The sequence below is a fragment of the Eumetopias jubatus genome, unplaced genomic scaffold (genome assembly GCF_037043125.1).
Source record: "Eumetopias jubatus isolate StellerSeaLion01/CBP00866 unplaced genomic scaffold, mEumJub1_p1.0 scaffold_5, whole genome shotgun sequence".
NCBI lineage: Eukaryota > Metazoa > Chordata > Mammalia > Carnivora > Otariidae > Eumetopias > Eumetopias jubatus.
The window spans coordinates 154,335,560-154,354,581 of NW_028274811.1; the positions used below are offsets into that span (position 1 = coordinate 154,335,560).

The 19,022-nt window shown below is 53.7% G+C and overlaps 1 protein-coding gene across 1 annotated transcript in view; it reads left to right on the top strand.

Annotated features, from left to right (window-relative positions):
* LOC114204014 (voltage-dependent N-type calcium channel subunit alpha-1B-like) overlaps window positions 1-16,237 on the top strand; it is a 57,414-nt gene extending 41,177 nt beyond the window's left edge. The window contains exons 8-18 of the mRNA XM_088023198.1: window positions 311-407; window positions 3,416-3,524; window positions 9,584-9,691; window positions 10,196-10,308; window positions 11,314-11,441; window positions 12,794-12,911; window positions 13,032-13,049; window positions 13,099-13,215; window positions 14,598-14,805; window positions 15,041-15,285; window positions 15,690-16,237. Of these exons, the coding sequence (XP_087879324.1) occupies window positions 311-407; window positions 3,416-3,524; window positions 9,584-9,691; window positions 10,196-10,308; window positions 11,314-11,441; window positions 12,794-12,911; window positions 13,032-13,049; window positions 13,099-13,215; window positions 14,598-14,805; window positions 15,041-15,285; window positions 15,690-16,220 (1,792 nt within the window). The 3' untranslated portion in view covers window positions 16,221-16,237. The remainder of the gene's footprint in view (window positions 1-310; window positions 408-3,415; window positions 3,525-9,583; window positions 9,692-10,195; window positions 10,309-11,313; window positions 11,442-12,793; window positions 12,912-13,031; window positions 13,050-13,098; window positions 13,216-14,597; window positions 14,806-15,040; window positions 15,286-15,689) is intronic.
* The last annotated feature ends 2,785 nt before the right edge of the window (window positions 16,238-19,022 follow it).

Genomic DNA, 19,022 nt, shown 5'->3' on the forward strand with positions numbered 1-19,022 from the left:
TCAGAAGTTGACAACCCAAAGCCGCCCCGATGCAGTCCTTCCTCATCCCTCCATGTTCATTAGCTCAGATGTCACCCCTGCCCGCTGCCCTGCGTGGGGCTGGAGTGTGGAGGTGAGGCTGGGAGGGGCAAGGAGGGGATCGGGTCAAGCAGAGAAGTCCCTCATTTTACGTATTTTGACTTTTGGCGTGTAATCGGACGCTGGTTAACTGGATCTGTTTTCTTGTCTGCTTCCTCCCCCCGGCCCCCTCCCGCCGCACCCCTTCCTGTGGACCCCACCCTGCCTCTGCCTCCCTGGGCCGGGTCTCCAGTGGGCGCATCAGGTACAATGACATGTTTGAGATGCTGAAACACATGTCCCCACCCCTGGGGCTGGGGGAGAAATGCCATGCTCGAGTTGCATACAAGGTAGACCCCGACCCTGCACCCTGAGGCTGGCTGTGCTGGGGCTGGTCTCCCGTCTCCTCTCGGGGCTTGTCCATCTGTGTGTCTGCCGCTCTGCTGTCTCACTGTTTCTTCCTTTTCTCTGCTCCAACCATGTCCTCTACCTTCCCAGACAGAGGGACACAGATACCATGATGGTGTCTGCACCTGCCCCTTGTGCCCGCAGGTGTGCCCCCTTGAGAGCCCCTGAGAGGCTCAGGAAGACGGAGCCAGAGCCCTCCACCTGCCTTTTTTCCTTTCCTTCTCTTTCCCAGAAATGAGGGGACAGACCACCTTTCAGACAGAAGCTGTTTTTGTTCCGGGCCCAGGACCGCACTCAGCTTCTCTGTCCCATAAGCACCTGATGAGGGTGGAGGTATCCAGCCCTTTGGGTCTGAGCCTGGGGTAATAGGGGCCTGCAGGGCCTCTGGCACTTCTGAGGAACCCCCACTCAGCTCCGCACATGCAGAACTTCCCCAGGTCTGGGCTGCTGTCAGCCTTGGGAGGCAGCATCCCCAGGGCTTTGTAAGTTCCACAGCGGGAAGGAGGCGCTGTGGCATTAAGAAGGAAAGGATGCCAGGGAGAGGCGTTCTGCTGTCATTCCTGGGGCTTCAGAGACTGCTGCAGGGTAAGGACAGGTAGTCCCATGCCCCCTCCCTCCATCGCTGAGGAGCCCAGGAGGCTGAGCGGCAAGGAGGTGGTAAACTGAAGGACATCTCCAGGCCTCCCTCCTTGGGGGGCGGGCAGGTCACATGGCCCAGCCCCAAGCCTGCTCCCACCTGCCCCATGTGCCCTTTGGTGTGTAGGCACCTCCCATCCCTCCAGCACCACCCCCCACCCGTCGCGCCACACCGAGAGCCCTGCTGCAGCTCCCATTGCTCCCAGAAAACAGAGCCAGCCCGAGTCGTGCGGCTCCACCAGCATGTGTCTGCAGCCTCTGTGCCACCGTCTTCTCTCTGAGCGAGCTGCCCAGCAGAGCTTTCCTCTCTCTGGTTCTGTCCGTGCTGTCTGTCTCTGTGCTCTCAATCTGGGCCTCCCTCTGTCACCTGGCTCAGCACAGCCTTTGGAAGCTAAGTGGCTCCTTGAGGCCATCGGCAGATGCCTCTGCTGTCCTCCTCAGCCCTCCCCTGCCTGGCATGCATGTTGCGCCTGCCTGAGGCCTGCATGCAAGACTGTAGCTTTGTTCCCAAGGAGGAGAGTTCTGTCCACACTGATACCTGGGGCCAGGCTGGGCATGCAGGGCTCTGATGGGCTACCCTTTAGGGCCCCTCCCCAGCTGTGCTGGCCAGTTCCAAGGTTCTGGTCATGAATAGACCGGGGGAGGCCTCAGGGTGGGTAGGAATGGATGGGCTTGGGGAGCTGGGGAGGGTCCAGGAGATGCTCAGGGTGCTATGACCAGGAGGTCCTAGGCCCAGGGCAGAGATGCCTGTCTGTTTACCCTGGCCTTGTCCTTCTGCCACTTCCAGAGATCCCTGCCCTTCTAGGGCCTGGACAGGCAGAGGAGAGCCTCTGGTGAAGGTGCCCTGGACAGAGCTCTCTTCTTTTGGAAATCACCTGCTTGCTCCCCCTTCAGGCTGGGACCCGACTCCCTGACTTCCCTAGAGAGGAATCCCTCTGCCTCTCCTCCTGCCATCAGTGCTGGTCTACAGGGACCCTGTGCTCTGGAAAGCCGATTTTCCTGGTGTGCATCACAAAGGTGATGTGTGAGGTCCTGGGACCACGATTCGATGTGCCAGGTGGGGCTTCACCAGCATTCAGGGGGGCAGAGTCTGGGCTCGTGTCTCTAGCCACCCGGTCTCTACTAGGCTGAGGATTGGATCTAGGGCCCAGACACTGGGGGCAGGGCTGGGGGCCGGGCTGGGGGCCCCCCCTAGAGGGGAAGAGAGGCTGCTCTGTCATGGGATGTGGGCTTGGCAGAGGACAGGCACAACCCGGGGAGGGGCCCTGTGCCCCCTTCTCTAGCTCTGTCTTATGGTAGACGACAAGAGAGTGGTGAGAGAAGACAGGTGGGTCACGGTGCCCCTAGGGCTCTACCTGGTCAGCTAGGTGACCTCCCAGGCTGAGACCATGCCAGACACACCAAGGGTACTTTTCTTCCTGGACACCACCTAAGTTCTCAGAGCCTCAGGCTCTGGGCAGCTGCTGGCTCTACCCGGAGGTCTGTGGTACAGACACACATCTGTCTCCCGCTCTTCTGTCCTTGAAAAATGAGGAGAGAAAAGGGGCTGTTCACCTGATGCGGAAACAGGGAGCAAAGCAGCAGGGCACTGCTCCCAGTCTGGTCCGAAGTACTTTTACTCCTGTGCAATGGCCCTGAGCCTCTCCCTACCAGCCTCCACGCTGGCCCTGTGCAGTACCATCTGTTCTGGGTCCTTCTGACTGGAAGGTGCTGGCTGCCTCTTCCAGGCCCCCTGGCTGGGGGGTGAGAGGCAGAAGCCTTCCTGGGGTGAAGGGATGCCTCACTGGGAGTGGGAGCTCAGAGCTGTGCTCTTGGCTAACCCGCCCCTTGTCCAGTGCTCCAGGCTGCCGGTGGAGGAGAAGACGTTGGGCAGAGCTGTAAGGACAGGGGTCTTCCCTCCTGTCTGTGGGCCATCCCAGGGTGCCTCGCCTCTGTTCTGCAGCCCAGATCCCTCCCTCTTCAGCCCAGGCCCCACGCCCCTTATTCCAGCCTTGGGCAGGGGTCCTTCTGGCTAAGCATGTGCCTGTTCTTTCAGAGGGATCCAGGCTTCTGGCTTGGTGCTATGCTACAGTCTTTACCTGGACTTCTATTTTTCCATAGCTAGGAGAAGGAGGGACTGCTCCAAGGGGGGGGGTGTGGTCCAAGGGTGAGTGTGAATGCTGGCAAAACTCCCAGCCACCCAACTTTGCCTGGGCGCCTGCAGAAGCCACCCCCAGGAGGTGAAGCCCAGCCTCTAGGGGCCTCCAGCACCTTGTAGTCCTGTGGTGGAGGGACCCTGGTAGGCCTGGCCCTGACCTGCTCCCCTTGTCTCTAGCGCCTGGTTCGCATGAACATGCCCATCTCCAATGAGGACATGACCGTCCACTTCACGTCCACGCTGATGGCCCTCATTCGGACTGCACTGGAGATCGAGCTGGCTCCAGGTGAGCAAGGCAGCATCTGGGGAGGGCACCAAGCCAGGACCGGGCGGTCCTCAGTCCAGAGCCACCCCCAGGTGGGTGTGCAGGGAAGGGGGGTGAGGAGGCTTGTCTGGAGGTGACCAAGGACAGCTGCTCATGGCGCCTCTGTTGGGCACTGACCTCATCCCCTGATAACCGCCCTGCCTTTGAGCCTTGTAATGATCCTATTTTCATGTGCGGGAGCTGAGGTGCAGGTTAAATGACCTGTCCAGGTTACCCAGAGCATGTGACGGCAGAACATAGGTTCACGTGAGGTAGCACCCTTCCAGGGTGCAGCGTCTGTGTGCCTTCTGTCCGCTCCCCGTAGTGACCCCGGGCCCTGTCCGGTCCTCTCCTGAGCTGACTGATAGGACTGCATAGCCTGTGCCAAATCTAGGAGAGAATAAACCTCCAGTGTATCCTTTCCACCTTCACCCTCCTGTGAAAATTAGAAAAATTAGAGCCACCAGAGGGGATCTGCACTGTCTCTGCCCCCACACCACCCTCCTGGCTGCACTCGAGCCCTTGAGCTCAGCCATTTCGTTTGTAGCGGATGAGTCAAGGCCAGTCCCGTACCCTGCCCCCCTTGCCCTCTAGGTCCGGTTCTCATCATCTACCCAAAGATGTCATGCCAGAAATTCTGCACCCTGCTTCTTGCCCTGTCAGTTTTTTCCTCCCTATTGGATTCTTTGTATCAACTTATAAACAAGCTATGATCTCTCCCATCTTTAAAAGGTTTTCTGCTCCCTCCATTGGCTTCCCTATGTTTATTCTTCCCCTCCTCGCGACCAACTCCTCCAGAGACTGGTCTGTATTGTCTGTCTGGTCTCTCTTGTTCGGTCTGCAGGTGGGTTTCCACTGCAATGCTGCTGGAGCCACTCTTGCTGAGCTGTTCGGCGACCTCCGTGTGCTCGGTCCTCATTTTACCTAATCCACAGCTCAGCCTTTCCTCCGTGGTCGCGTCCGCCCGCGGCTCAGCCTTTCCTCGGTGGCCGCGCCCGCCCGCGGCTCGGCCCTTCCTCCGTGGCCGCGCCCGCCCGCGGCTCGGCCCTTCCTCCGTGGCCGCGCCCGCCCGCGGCTCGGCCCTTCCTCCGTGGCCGCGCCCGCCCGCGGCTCGGCCCTTCCTCCGTGGCGGCGCCCGCCCGCGGCTCGGCCCTTCCTCCGTGGCCGCGCCCGCCCGCGGCTCGGCCCTTCCTCCGTGGTCGTGTAGTTCTTCTTGAATCCCTTTGATGTTTCCTGTTCTGTTTTCTCATGTCTCCCATCCTCTGAATGTCACGGTGCCCCTCAGACTGTTCCCTTTGCCACGTTTGTCATTCCACCTATTTTCATGGCTCTAAATACTGGGAATTCCAACTTTGTGTTTTTAGTGCAGGCCTCCTCCTGAACTCCAGACCTGCATTCTGCATTCTCATGTGAATTTTTACTGTCTCCACTGGGAGGCCCAGGAAGCATTCCAAAGTTCACTTGCCCAAACTTGATCGCCACGTGTTCCCCATGATCTTTCCCGTCTCCATCAGTGGAAACTCTGTTCTTCCAGTTAGTCACTCAAGACAAAAACCTCTGGAGTCATTCTTACCTCCTCTTTCTTTCTTTCTTTTTTTTTAAATCCTTTTCCCAGTTTTGATCCATATATGATCTCCTGTCATATCTCTTGACTCCACCTTCATAATATACCAGAATATGGTCACTTCTATGTCCTCTCCCACTGCTAGCTCCTGGTCCAAGCCCCTCTCTCGGGTCTTGACTCGATTCTTAGAGTAGCTTCAGACTGGTCTGCCTCTGTTCTTATCTGCCTGCAACAGAACAGCTAGAATGATCATGTTAAAAACCAAAGCAATAAAATTAAACCTCTGGCTAGACCAATCAAGAAAAAGAGATAGAAATAACCAATATAAGGAATGAAAGAGAGAACACCACTACAGGTCCTGCTGCCATTAAATGGATAACAAGGAAGTTTTATGAACAACTTTCTGTCAATAACTTCAACAACTTAAATGAAATGGAAAAATTCCTTGACACCAAATATCAAGCTCATTCAAGAATGGATAACCTGAGTGGGTTAAAAAAAGGAAGAGAGAATCTGAGTAGCACTATAGTTATTAAAGAAATTAAATTATAGTTAAAAGCCTTCCAACAAAGAAAATCCCCGGCCCAGTTAGCTCCATAGGTGAGGTCCACCAAACATTTAAGGGGGAGATAATACCAGCTCTGTATAAACTCTTCCAGAAAATAGAGAAAAAGAGGACATTTCTCAACTTACCATATTGTGCTGACATTGCTCCTACACCAAGATGAGACAAAGACATTATAGGAAAAGAAAGTGACAGATCAGTATCCCTCATGACTGTAGACACAAAAATATTCCACCCAGTTTTCTCAAACTGAGTCTGGCTGTATATATATCTATTTGCTTGATGACAAAAGTAGGGTTTATCCCAGGAATGCAAGTTGAGTTCAAGTATAAAAAATCAATCAATATAATTTAATATATCAAAGAAGTAGAACTATATGATCATCTCAATAGATGCAGAAAAAGCATTTCACAAGAATTCATGATTTTAAAAATTCTGCATAGAGTAGAAACTGAAGGAAGCCCCCTCAATCTGATCAAGGATATCTATGAAAAACCTTCAGCGAATGACACACTTAACAAAGAAAGACTAACCCCTTTTTCCCTAAGATCAAGAACAAAGGAAGGATGTCTGCTGTCACCATTCTTGTTCAACACCATACGTTAGGTCCTAGCCATTGTAATGAGTTAAGAAAAAGAAATAGGCATACCAATTGGAAAGGAAGAAATAAAACTGCCTGTATTCACAACTGACATGATTATCTATGGAGAAAATCTGAAAGACTCTAAGAAAAAGTGAATAAAATGGAGGCATCTACGGGCCAAGGAATGCCAAGGATGGCTGGGAGCCACCAACATCTAGAAACGGGCAAGGAAGAATTCTTCACTAGAACATTTGGAGGAGGCACGGTCATGCTGGACACCTTGATTTTGAGCTTCTGGCCTCCAGAACTGCGATAATAAATTTCTGTTGTTTTAAGCCATTAAAAAAAGTAACTAAAACCATCCCCAAGTATAGAGCAAGGTCACAGGATACAAGGTCAGTGTGCAAGAAGCAAATGTATTTCTATATATTAGCAATTAACAATTGAAATGGGAAAAAGTTCCATTAAAATCACACCAAAAACATGAAGTACTTCTTTGTTGTTGGATAACTCTAAAAAGTATATATGTGAGATCTCTATGTTGCAAATTTCAAAACATTGAAAGAAGCAAAGAAGATCTAAAAATTAAGCACTGCATCATCTTCATGCATTGGAAGATTCCATATTGTCATGATGTCAATTCTTCCCACATTCATCAATAGAATAAATGTTCACCCAATCAAAATCCCAACAGGTTTTTAGGTAGAAATGTACAAACAAATTCTAAAATGTATCTAGAAAAGCAAAAGAACTTGAATAACAAACAATTTTGAAAAGAGAACAAAGAAAACTTACTCTACCTGAATCAAAGACTTTCTATAAAGCACGTCAATTGAGGTGTATCGTGTTGGTGACAGGACAGAGACATGGGTCAGTGGAACACAATAGAGACTCATACTTACATTGCCAATGGATTTTTGATGAAGTTGTAAAGGCAATTAATGAAGAAAAGATAATTTTTTTCAACAAATGATACTTGAAAAATTTAGACAACTATCCAGAAAAGGGAAAAGTCTTGACATTTAGTGTCTTAGTCTGCTAGGGCTGCCAATAACAAAGAACCACAACTGAGTGGCTTAAACACAGAAATTTATTTCTCACAGTCTGGAGGCTGAAAGTCCAAATCAAGGTGCCAGGAAGGTAAGTTTCATTCCTGGGCCTGTTCTCTTGGTTTGTAGGGTGGTCACCTTCTCACTGTGTGCTCACATGGTCTTTCCCTGAGTGCATACAGAGAGTGAATGAATTTTCTGGTGTCTCTTCTCATAAGGACACTAACTCTCTGGGTCAGGGTCCCACCCTTCTGACCTCATTTCACCTAATTGCCTCCTTCTCGGCCTTATACAGTCACAATGAGGGTTCCGGCTTCAGCATGTGAACGGGGGCAGCACACAATTCAGTCCATAGCACATACCTTTTACCTCCTACAAAAATTAACTTGAAATTGATCATAGACATAAATGTAAAATGTGAAATTATAAAACCTCTAGAAGGAAACACAGGAGAGAGATTTTGGCAATTTTGAGTTTGGCAAAGATTTTTGAAGACACAAAAAGCATGAGCCATAAAAGAAAAATTGAAAAATTGAACTTTATCAACATTAAAAACTTTTGCTCTTCAAAAAGACATTTAAGAAAATGAAAAGACGAAGCTAAAGCATTGGTGAAGATATTTTTGAACCATGTATCTGATATAGGATCAGTTTCCAGAATAGATAAAGGTCTGTCACAACTCAGTAATAAGAAAATAAACAACCTAATAAAAATGGGTAAAGGATTCGAATAGACCTGTCACCAAAAAATATATATGGAAGGCAAATAAACACCTATAAAGATGCTCAATATCATTAATCATTAGAGAAATCCAAAATGAAGTCTACGGCCATACCACCCTGAACGCGCCCGATCTCGTCTGATCTCGGAAGCTAAGCAGGGTCGGGCCTGGTTCGTACTTGGATGGGAGAAATCCAAAATGAAGCCATAGTAAGATAACACTACATGGTTATTAATACGACTAAAGTACTTTTCTAAATGACAATATTAAGTCCTGGTGAGAATGCATAATATGGAATTCTTGTGATCCTAGTTTGGCAGTTCCTTACCGTACGGCCCAGCCAGCCCACTCCCAAGTGGGAATAAAAGAAAACATACATCTGCACAAAAACCTATATGCAAATGTTCACAGCTTTATTTCATAATCTCCTCAAAATGTAAGCAACTCAAATGCTCACAACTGGTGAATGGATAAACAAATTGGGGTCTATCCATACCACAAGGTAGTACTCCGCAATCAAAAGAAACAGGCTACTTATACACTCAACAACGTGGACTGAATCTCAAAGGCACCACGCTGAGTGGAGAAGTCCTACTCAAAAGCCAATACACCCGATGACGTTGTTTGTGTGGCATTCTGGAGAAGGCAAAACAGACCGAGACAGAAAACACACTAGGGATGGGACGGGGTGAGAGGAGGCCACGGGGTCAGCTAGAAAGGGAGCACAGAGGGACTTTGGCAGTGGGGCCATATACCATGACTCGATTGTGGGGTGGATGTGTGGCTTTATGGATTTACCAAAGTTCATAGAATGGGATAACTGAAAAGGGCAGATTTCGTTGTATGTACATTATACCATAGTAAACCTGATGCTAAAAAAAGGTCAGAGTATTTTATCCCTCTGCTTATCACGCTCTGCTGCTTCCTATCTCAACATCTGCTCCCTGCAGCCCGTCACCCCCACCCCTCGCTCAGTGAGCCTTGCCTTCCTGGCTGGTTGTGTGACACACCAAGGCCTTTGCAACCCCTGGTCCTTTTCTGCCTTCGGGGTCTTACACACACACCACCTTCTCATGAGACCTTTCCTGACTACACTGTCCAAAATTTCAGCCCTCCTAATATTTCTCATCCCTCCCTACTTAAGCTTTTTCTGCACCCAACACACTAGGTTTTGAACTTACTGCCACTTTATTGTTGAGTCAAGCCACATGGTGCCACAAAGGCGGCTCCTTTGCTTTTGTTCCATCACCTAGAATAGTCCCTGGCACGGGAGGGTGCTCTCTTGATAGTTTTGAATGGCTGGACGAACAGCTGGACCGCCACCATATCCCTTCTCCACTCCCAGGGCCCACGCACACAGGCCTCTGTCTCTGCACGTGCCCATCAGGGACGCTCCGACAGCCGCCGTGGCCATGCTTCTCCCCGCTCTGCCCTTTCTCCTGGCACGGTCCTTGCCCCATTTCCCCTCACACCACACCTCTCCCTGCCGGCTCCCCCAGGGGGCCCGTGAGACAGCTCCTAACATCTCTCTTCCCCTCCACACCCTTGTCCTGCCCCAGCCGGCACCAAGCAGCATCAGTGTGATGCAGAGTTGAGGAAGGAGATTTCCTCTGTGTGGGCCAATCTGCCCCAGAAGACCCTGGATTTACTGGTGCCACCCCATAAACGTAAGTGAGGGCAAGAAATTCTCCTTGTTCACCCCCCTTTTGTGTCCCACCCAGAGGCAGAGCCAGGAGGCCTGGGCCAGGGTGACCTCGTCAATAGTCTAGACTTAGTTTCCACCTGCAGGGAGAACGGTCTTACCAGTGGGTGCATAGGGACTGTGGGAAGGGATTCCCTGGGCTTTATTCTGTTGACCACAGTCACCCACGTTCCTGGTGGGGGTGTATACTTAAAAACATCCAGAGAACAGCAGGGAGACTCCTACAGTTAGAGATGAGGTGCTTAAAGATTAAACCCCACATCCACTTCACTGGGAGGAGATGGAGGGCCCTGTGGAGAGTCAGTACAGCTCCAGAGAACACCTGCTCAGTGTCCACAGATGCAACTTCGGCCAAGCCCTGTGCCCTTCCCTGAGCATGTCCAGGAGTCCCTGTGGTGGAGGCTGTTCCCTTGCCCCCCCACCTCCCCTTCCTCCTCCACACCCCACCCTCTGTTTTCTCTCCCTCCAGCCGATGAGATGACCGTAGGGAAGGTGTACGCAGCTCTGATGATACTTGACTTCTACAAACAGAACAAGACCCCTAGAGACCAGTTTCACCAGGCCACGGGAGGCCTGTCCCAGGTACCGAGTTCCAGGATTTCCAAGAAGGAAACCTCAGACTCTGGCACCGTCAGTTGTTCTGACGGCAGAGGAAACCCACATCCTTCCTGGGGATTGCACGGCGGGAAAAGGAAGGTGAGAGGTTCCTACTGTAGCCTCACTCTCCGGCCCCAAAGTCAGAAACCCCGTACAGCCTGCGTGCTTTCCAACGGCTGGTCTCTTGCTGGTACTGGGGGCCCCCTGACTTGGAGACCTAGTGTTCAGGAGCAGTAGACAAGGGGTGAGGACCTGTTCCCTGGAGATACCACTGTTTTAAGTGGTAGAAGAAAGAAGTTTGAAGAATATTTGAGGAGGTTGTTTGGGGAGGTTCGAGGAGAACCTGATTACCGTGCACATTGGCAGGGACCGGAGAGAATCAAACTGATGGATCCAGGGTCATGATTTCTTCCACTCATGACTCTGACTGGGCTGGTTTGGGGCCCCATCTTCCTGACGTCATCCTTCAAAGATAACAACTTTCCCATGCAGCCAAACCATCAGTGACCATACGTAGACTCTGTCTAGAAAGTTGCCTGGTGTTCGGAGCTTACAGGGACATTCACCCATTGTGGGATGGGAAGTATCTGATGCCCACACCACATTCCCCGTTCCCCTGTCTGTTGCAGACACCCATCAGTGCCCCCCCGCCACCCCCTGAGCCCTGAAATGTCCTTAGAATTCTGCTCATTCCGGGCTCATGCAGCCTCTACCCATCAATCCAAGTTGATGATGAGATGAAATCTTTTTACCATTTGTAATTGGATGAGGTCCCCAGATTGTAGGTAGGGAAACTGAAGCTCCAAGAAGTGAAATGACTTTCCTGATGTCACTCACAGGCCAGGTTGGGAGTAAGCCCCCGCCTACCTCCTGTGTAGGGCTGGGGCAGGGCTGAAGGAGCACCAACCCATGCTGTGGGGTCAGGCCAGCTTTCCGGCACACCTGTCTCTGCCCTTAGAGCTCTTCGTCTTCCCTGCGTCCCTTCTACAGATGGGCCCTGTGTCCCTGTTCCACCCTCTGAAGGCCACGCTGGAGCAGACACAGCCGGCTGTGCTCCGAGGAGCCCGGGTTTTCCTTCAGCAGAAGAGCTCTGCGTCCCTCAGCAACGGCGGGGCCGTGTGAGTACCTGGCCAGGGTGCGAGGTGCACGGAGGAGGCAGGACTCCTGGTTTCTCCCCCTCCCAGAGGGGCTCCCTGTAGGCTGTGCTGCAGGACATGGAGCCCTCAGGTCCCATCACCACTTTGGGAGACTGGCCTCTCTGTTCCACCCCGTGCCCACCTCCCCCCAAATGGTTCCCCGCAGATGCTGCCTGAAAGCTAGTCCAGGCGGGCTGCTGGAGCGGTCCATGGTGGACTCCAAAGCTAATTCCCGAAACGTTACACGGTGCATCTGATGGCACTGAGGTCAGTGGATTTAGACAGTCGGTGGTTCCCACTGTCACCTCCCATTGTGCGTGCCCATTTCCCTTTCCAGTGAGGGGCCTCTGCCTCTGCTTCCTCACTGCCCGTTGAAAATGATTTGTTTTGACCCCATTCTGTTGACGGCCTGTGTGTGTCTAGTCTTCCTAACTCCTCTAAGACATTTTTCCTCAGATCTCCACTCCAGTAGTGATTTCTGAAGCAATTGTATTTTGTAGACAAATTGGTAACGTCCTTGTTATCTAACCCCTAACTCTTGCCACAATAATTCTTGGTAATGAACCACCCAAAACCAAGTGTTGCGAACTAACAATCACCTACCTGTCTTGCACCGTGTGTCGCTGGGGGGTGGTAGCAGGCAGGCTCCTCTCAGCCACCCCCTCAGGGCCAGCAGGGTCCCAGGTCTGCTAACACCCTCTTGGCTAAAGGAAATCATTGGCTGAGCCCAAAGAGGGGGGCCTGTGCTCTGCCTCATCCAGCAAGGGCTAGGGTGTGGGGCCTGGTACCAGGCTGGGCACAGCATGCATGTTTAGGGCTCCTGATTTCCTCTTCATCTGTACATGTTTGGACGTTCTTTTCTGCAGCCTGGTTGTGGGTCTTGGACTGTTAATCAGGTAGGTTTTCCTGAGTACTACACTGCCCCTAACGTAGTGGTCACGGCTTGCTGTGCACCAGCGTAGACAGGATGTCTGCCCTCTGCGTCATGCATGCTGTGCACATGTGGCCTCCCACTACTCCTGGGAGGCCCTGTCTAGGGCCGAGGAACCTGCCGGGTGTCCCTAGACCAGCAAGCGGTGGGCCCAGACCTCCCTCGGACTCATGTCCGGGGCCCTCTCTGCCCATCTGCTCTGAGCCCTGGTACTGGGTCCACATCCCTTGCTGTGTGGCCACTTGAGAGCCTGTACTTGAAGGGCCTCACGCGTCTGGGCTGCTTCTAACCCAGAGTAGAAGGGGCCAGTATAGGTTCCTGGCAGGTTGGAGCCAGGTCCTTGGTGGGCATTCCATGGCCCACAGACCTCTGAGCCAACAGCACAATCCTCTCTTCTCTACAGACAAACCCAGGAGAGTGGCATCAAGGAGTCTGTTTCCTGGGGTACTCAGAGGACCCAGGAGGTACCCTATGAGGCAAGGACACCCCTGGAGCGTGGCCACTCTACAGAGATCCCAGTGGTGCAGCCAGGAAAACCGGGGAGGGCTCCCAGGGCTGGGGAGCCAGGCTGGGGATGGGGGATGAGATAAGGATTGGGGTGAGACAGGGATGGTGGGAGATGGCAGGAGTGTGGCGGGGAGCCCAGGTTGGGGGGGAAGGTGAGAGTGGGGTGGGGGCCGGTGTGACTGCGGGCTGCTGTATGCCCAGGCTGTGGACGTCCAGATGCAGAGCATGGCCCTGAGAGGTCCTGACTGGGAGCCCCAACCCGGACTGGAGAGCCAGGGACGCGCGGCCTCCATGCCTCGCCCGGCTGCAGAGACTCAGGTGGGTGGTCTGGGAGGGCCAGGGTCATGGGAGGGTGGGGGCGTGGGGGATGAGGAGACCTGGCTTGGGGAGGGCTTGTGTCCCGCGTGAGGGCTCCCTACCTGCCCTGCGGCCTGGACACTGTCAGCCCCGGTGGGAGCTCCCAGGATGATGGTCTCAAGAGGTGCAGCCAGAGTCCTCGGAGGCCTGCCAGGAATCCCCACCACCCACCGGTGCTCAGCCTCCTGCTGTGGCCCTGGGGCTTCCATCTCCCAGCCCAGTGTCCCTGACCCAGACTCTCCCTCTCTCTAGGACACCCCTCCTCACGCCAGCCTGCATTGCCCCCCCCCGGCCCCCCCGCCATGCACACGGTGCCTCACAGCTTGGTCCTCCCTTTCCCCCATGGATGCTCTGGGGATGACCTGCCCTGTTCCTCTTTTTTTTTTTTTTTTTTTAAGATTTTTTTATTTTATTTGAGAGAGAGAATGAGAGAGAGAGAGCACATGAGGGGGGGAGGATCAGCTGAGTAGGGAGCCCGATGCGGGACTCGATCCTGGAACTCCAGGGTCATGACCTGAGCCGAAGGCAGTCGCTTAACCAACTGAGCCACCCAGGCGCCCGGCCTGCCCTGTTCTTTCTCTGGACTCTGGAGGCGGCATCCCCTGCTCCTTCGAGGATGCTTTGAGTACCGAGCAGGAAGCTCCAGGGCAAGGGGGCTGTGGGCCCATTCACAAGGACTCAGAGAGGGGCCTGCAGACCTGAGGCTGTGTAGGGGGCCTGCTTTCACTTTCTGGGATGGTGAGGGGCTTTAGAGGGGCATTCCTCCAGCCGGGGACCTTCAGTGTTTGCCTGCGGCTGGCTCTGTCCCTGCCTCCTTTTGTGGTTCCTGGTTCTGCACATTCCAAATGACTTCATTCTCTAAACTTGTCTCTGCCTCCCATTGGTGGTGGCTCCCGCCCTCTTCGCCTTCCTGAGCCTGGCCCGCTGGGCGGCCAGCTTGAGGACGCCGAGTGGAGGCTGTGGGTCAGCTCCCCTTGGAGGGCCTCTTTCCGCAGGTCCCGATTTCAGCCCAGGGCAGGAGCCCCATGGCCCTGGCCCAGCAGGGCCATCACACGCAGCCACCCCTCAGGGTTCTCCCAGCCAGGCCCGCAGCCTCCCTCTTCCTGGCATCCTCCCTGTCCCCCAGGGACACTGAGGCCAACAGCTCTCTGGGCCCCGCTGGCAGAGACGGACAGCACCTTGTGCAGCGTGCTCTGGGAGAAAGGGTGGGCCTGGGTGGGGAAGAGCTTTCTGGGGAGAGGGAGGGGCCTGGTGGTTCCTGAACCCCAGGCCTGCAGGGCCGCCCTGGAGCCTGCCCCAGGCCCCTCTCTCAGACTGTGTGCCAACCCACATCCCACCTGCAGCCGGCCCCCAACGCCAGCCCCATGAAGCGCTCCGTCTCCACACTGGCGCCCCAGCGTCCCCACGTGGCTCATCTCTGCAGCGCTGCCCTGGACCGTGCCCCAGCCAGCCAGGCTCTGCTCCATCACCACCACCGCTGCCATCGCCACAGGGACAGGAAGCAGAAGTCCTCGGAGAAGGGGCCCAGCCTGTCCGCAGACACAGATGGCGGTGCGTGCGGGGGTCCCTCCTATGGCCAGGGCCTGAGGCATTCCTTTCTGTGCTTCCACCATCCAAACGGCCCTGAGTAGGGGGCTGTGAGGCCCAGGTCTGGGGACCAGGCAGGATCACCCACGCACCTCAGCTCTCCCCCTGGGTCCCCCTGCTGGCCCTGGGGACCGGATCTGGGCTGGGGGTCTGTCTCCCCACCTGGCTCGCTGTTCTGACTTCCCCTCTTCCTGGCCAGCACCCAGCAGTGCTGCAGGGCCAGGCCCACCCCCACAAGAGGGGCCCACAGGCTGCCGGAGGGAGCGCAGACAGGAGCGGGGCCGGTCCCAAGAGCGGAGGCAACCCTCTTCCTCTTCCTCGGAGAAACAGCGTTTCTACTCCTGTGACCGCTTTGGGGGCTGGGAGCCCTCGCAGCCCAAACCCTCCCTCAGCAGCCACCCCACGTCACCAACAGCTGGGCAGGAGCCAGGACCCCGGAGACCGGTAAGACAGGACCCCCTCACTGCCCCTCCTTACGAGCCCCCCCCACCATGCTCCGAATCCTCCTTCATGTCCTGGTTCCCAGGCCCGAGTCTGTGCTCCCCTCATCCTTGCTCTATTCCTCCCGCACCAGCCCGATCCTCCCCTCCCAACTGCCCTGGACTGGCCTCTGGTCTCCCTTCTCCCTGAGCTGTGCCTGTCCCTTTGTTACCCACTGTTCCCCAACCACCTCCCCAGGCCTACCGGCACCAGCGGCTTTCCCCCCTCCACCACACACCCTACGGGTCCCCTCCCAGGGTGCCTGCCTCTCTCCATGCCTCACCCCCCATCTCCATGGTTCTCACATGCATTGGCCTCTGGTCTGGGACTTTGATTTTTTTTTTTTTCTCTGTTCTATTTTCTTGTAGGGTGGTGGTTCAGTGAACGGGAGCCCCTTGTTGTCAACATCCGGTGCTAGCACCCTTGGCCGTGGTGGGCGGAGGCAGCTCCCCCAGACTCCGCTGACCCCCCGTCCCAGTGTCACCTACAAGACGGCCAACTCTTCGCCTGTCCACTTTGCTGGGGCACAGACCAGCCTCCCCACCTTTTCCCCAGGCCGGCTTAGCCGTGGCCTTTCCGAACACAATGCTCTGCTCCAGAGAGACCCCCTCAGCCAGCCCCTGGCCGCCGGCTCTAGGATCGGCTCTGACCCTTACTTGGGGCAGCGTCTGGACAGTGAGGACACTGCCCGCACCCAGCCCGAGGACACGCTTACCTTCGAGGAGGCTGTGGCCACCAACTCAGGCCGCTCCTCCCGGACTTCCTATGTGTCCTCCCTGACCTCCCAGTCGCACCCCCTCCACCGCGTGCCCAACGGCTACCACTGCACTCTGGGGCTCAGCTCGGGCGGCCGGGTTCGGCATAGCTACCACCACCCCGACCAAGACCACTGGTGCTAGCCGCACCTCCGCTTCACACCTGCTCAGTGGGCGCGTTCCAGCCGATGAGTTTTATCATCCACGCTGGACTCCCAGGGATGTGCAGGGGCACCGAGGCAGGGGCAGCAGCCCCTGGGAGGAGGGGCCCCGCCTTTGGGGCCAGCTGGGGGGAGGCCCCGCGGCTCCCCCCCCCGCCCCCACCTCCTCTTTCACGCTGGACCAATTCCTAAAGCCCTTTCGGAGAGGGACGTGGCTCTCTCTGTCCCCTTGTATGCTGCCTGCCTGGGTCTTGTACCACAGACCCTACACGGGAAGTCGCTGCATGTGCTGAGTGGGACCCTGTCAGTCTGAATCCTGTGTGATGGCTCCCAGCGTCTGGGGGGTGTGCCCGGGGCCACTTTTAGGAGGTCTGGATCTGGTAGAGACCATCCTTTATCCACGTGTGTGGTACGGAGCCCGGCATGTTTACACGCCTGGCCAGATAAGACAGAGTGGATGGTCAACAGCAGTAGCCTCGGGAGCCCGGCCTGTGGCTCCGTGCATTCTTGTCGGCGCCCACAAACACAAACACATCCGGCGTGGCTCTTTGTACCTGAAACAGCAGATGGACACCAGAAATACACTCACACATTCTCTGTCCTCTCCCAGATGCTGTCAACCTTGACAGGGACCAAATCTGGAAAACATTCTTGCTGTTGGTTTTTAATCGAAACACCCTTCCCTCTTTTGTCAATTCCATACACTTGATCTAGAAAGAAGAGAAAAACAGAAAAATGGGAAGGAAATAGTAACAGAACTTAAAAAAAAATCCTGTAGGAAGCTCTCAGCTCTTTTGGGTGTGTGTGTGTGTGTGTGTGTGTGTGTGTGTGTGTGTGTGTGTGTGTGTGTGTGTGTGTGTGGCTTGTGCGAGGAGATGCTCTTGCGTCCAGCCTGGGTGGCCCCCCAGCTCCCCTGGCTTCTGCTGCTCTCGACCAAGTGCCTGACTTCCGAGCCCTCTCGTGCCAGGCTCCTGGGGGCGGTGACGTGAAGCCTGTGTGAAGCGTGGGTGAATCCTTGGAACTGTTTCCAGTTCCAAATATCAACCAAGTAGAAAGCTGGTGTCCATGGAGAACACTCATATAACATCCAGTGGGACGGTTGTAGTTGGAAACGAAGCGACCATTTCCCTGTTTTCCTCCCACGAGTGGAAGGGTTTCCTGGGAAGCCACAGAGCAGTGTAGAGCGTGTCCTTGTATGGGGTGTTTTCAGTCTGTTCTACATCTGAATCTCAGGGACGGGATGCCTGCCAAAGAGGGCGTGGTATCTGTTGTGAAAGTTTCTTTTCAGATAAGGCCAGAGAGAGGGAGAGGTCGTGGGAAGAGGGAGAGGTGGGGGAGTGGAGATGGACCCGGCGGGCAGGAGGGAGGGCCTGTGTCTGTGCAGGTGCGGGCACTTGGGACAGCCTGACTGAAATGAGGCCAAAACTCGGAGGAAGCGATGGGGCAAGAAGCTTGGCGGCTGAGGCTCAGGCAGGAGCCATCTGAAGCCCAGCACTGTGGCACAAGACACGGGAAAGCAGGAAGCGAAAGGGAAATCCAACCTCATGGCCACTGTCAAAAGGGAAACACCGTAGGTAGGAGGCTGTGCATAAAATGCCGGGAGACCCTTTGTTTCGTGAACAAAAGGAATATTTAGATGATTAGATTTTGGTGCATCCTCCGTGTTTGGAAATGTCAGATGATCTCTTCGCTGGATCATTTGAGTGTTCCCATTGGCTGTTGCCCCATGACTCACCTTAAAGAAACTTGGCCTGTGACGTGTGTGTGCGTTTCTCTGTGTGGAGGTGTGTCCCAGTGAGTGGATGTCGTTAACCCACAGGGCTATGCAACAAAGGACACACATTCAATAGAAATAAATCACGTAAGACCACCACCTGTTCTAGGGTTTCAGCATGATTGTGACCAAACCATTTTATAGAACCTCCTTACTGGAAGGCACAATACTCTGAAACTTTAAGATTACAGAGTATTTTACATGCAATAGGAAATAATAACTGGAATGGTATCTCAGACTCTGCATGAGATAGCTCTGTTCCTGTTGCAAAGCAGAAGGATGTGTATTTTGATACTGATGTTTCATCTCTGGCCCATGTTATTGTGAATGTATCCATTCTGTGCAGAACCACAGCTGCTTCCCAGGCCATGTTGGGTGGAGAATCACTGTTCTAGCCCCACACGGCCTCACCAGTCTGTCTGGATTCTTCTAGACACTGGAATTGGTGAAAACTACAGGGAGTGGGGGAAGAGATACTGTGTCTTGTTTTCCTGACTTTGGGTTTTGTTTCTGTATCCTCTCTTCTCAGCTATCATATGTTTCCACTGAGATCTCATAGTGAGTTGCCAAATTTGAAATGCATTAACCAGTTGTCTGCATCTGGACCAGTCAAGCAGTGGCTGTAGTTTGAATAAGTTATGTGTGCATGTAAAATATATACATATATACATATATACAAGTATGTGCATGAAATGTATATCTTCGTACTTTTTGATACAATGTACTCATTTGTTAATTTTTAATTATATTTGATATAAATCAAAGGTTTGTTGCAAAACTTTATATTTAAGAACAGTGTTAAAAAAAAAACCCAAAAAGAAGTCCCAACCATGCGACACAACTGGGACCTGCTTTAAAACAATCCTGTGATTGACGAGTTTGCTGCCTGAGTAATATTGATCACCCAGACTTTGGATTCTGCTATTGTTTCTACAATGACATTTTGTATGAATCAAAGTCCTTGGATTAAAATAAAACTTAGCAAAAAATCAAAACAAACCCCACCATGCT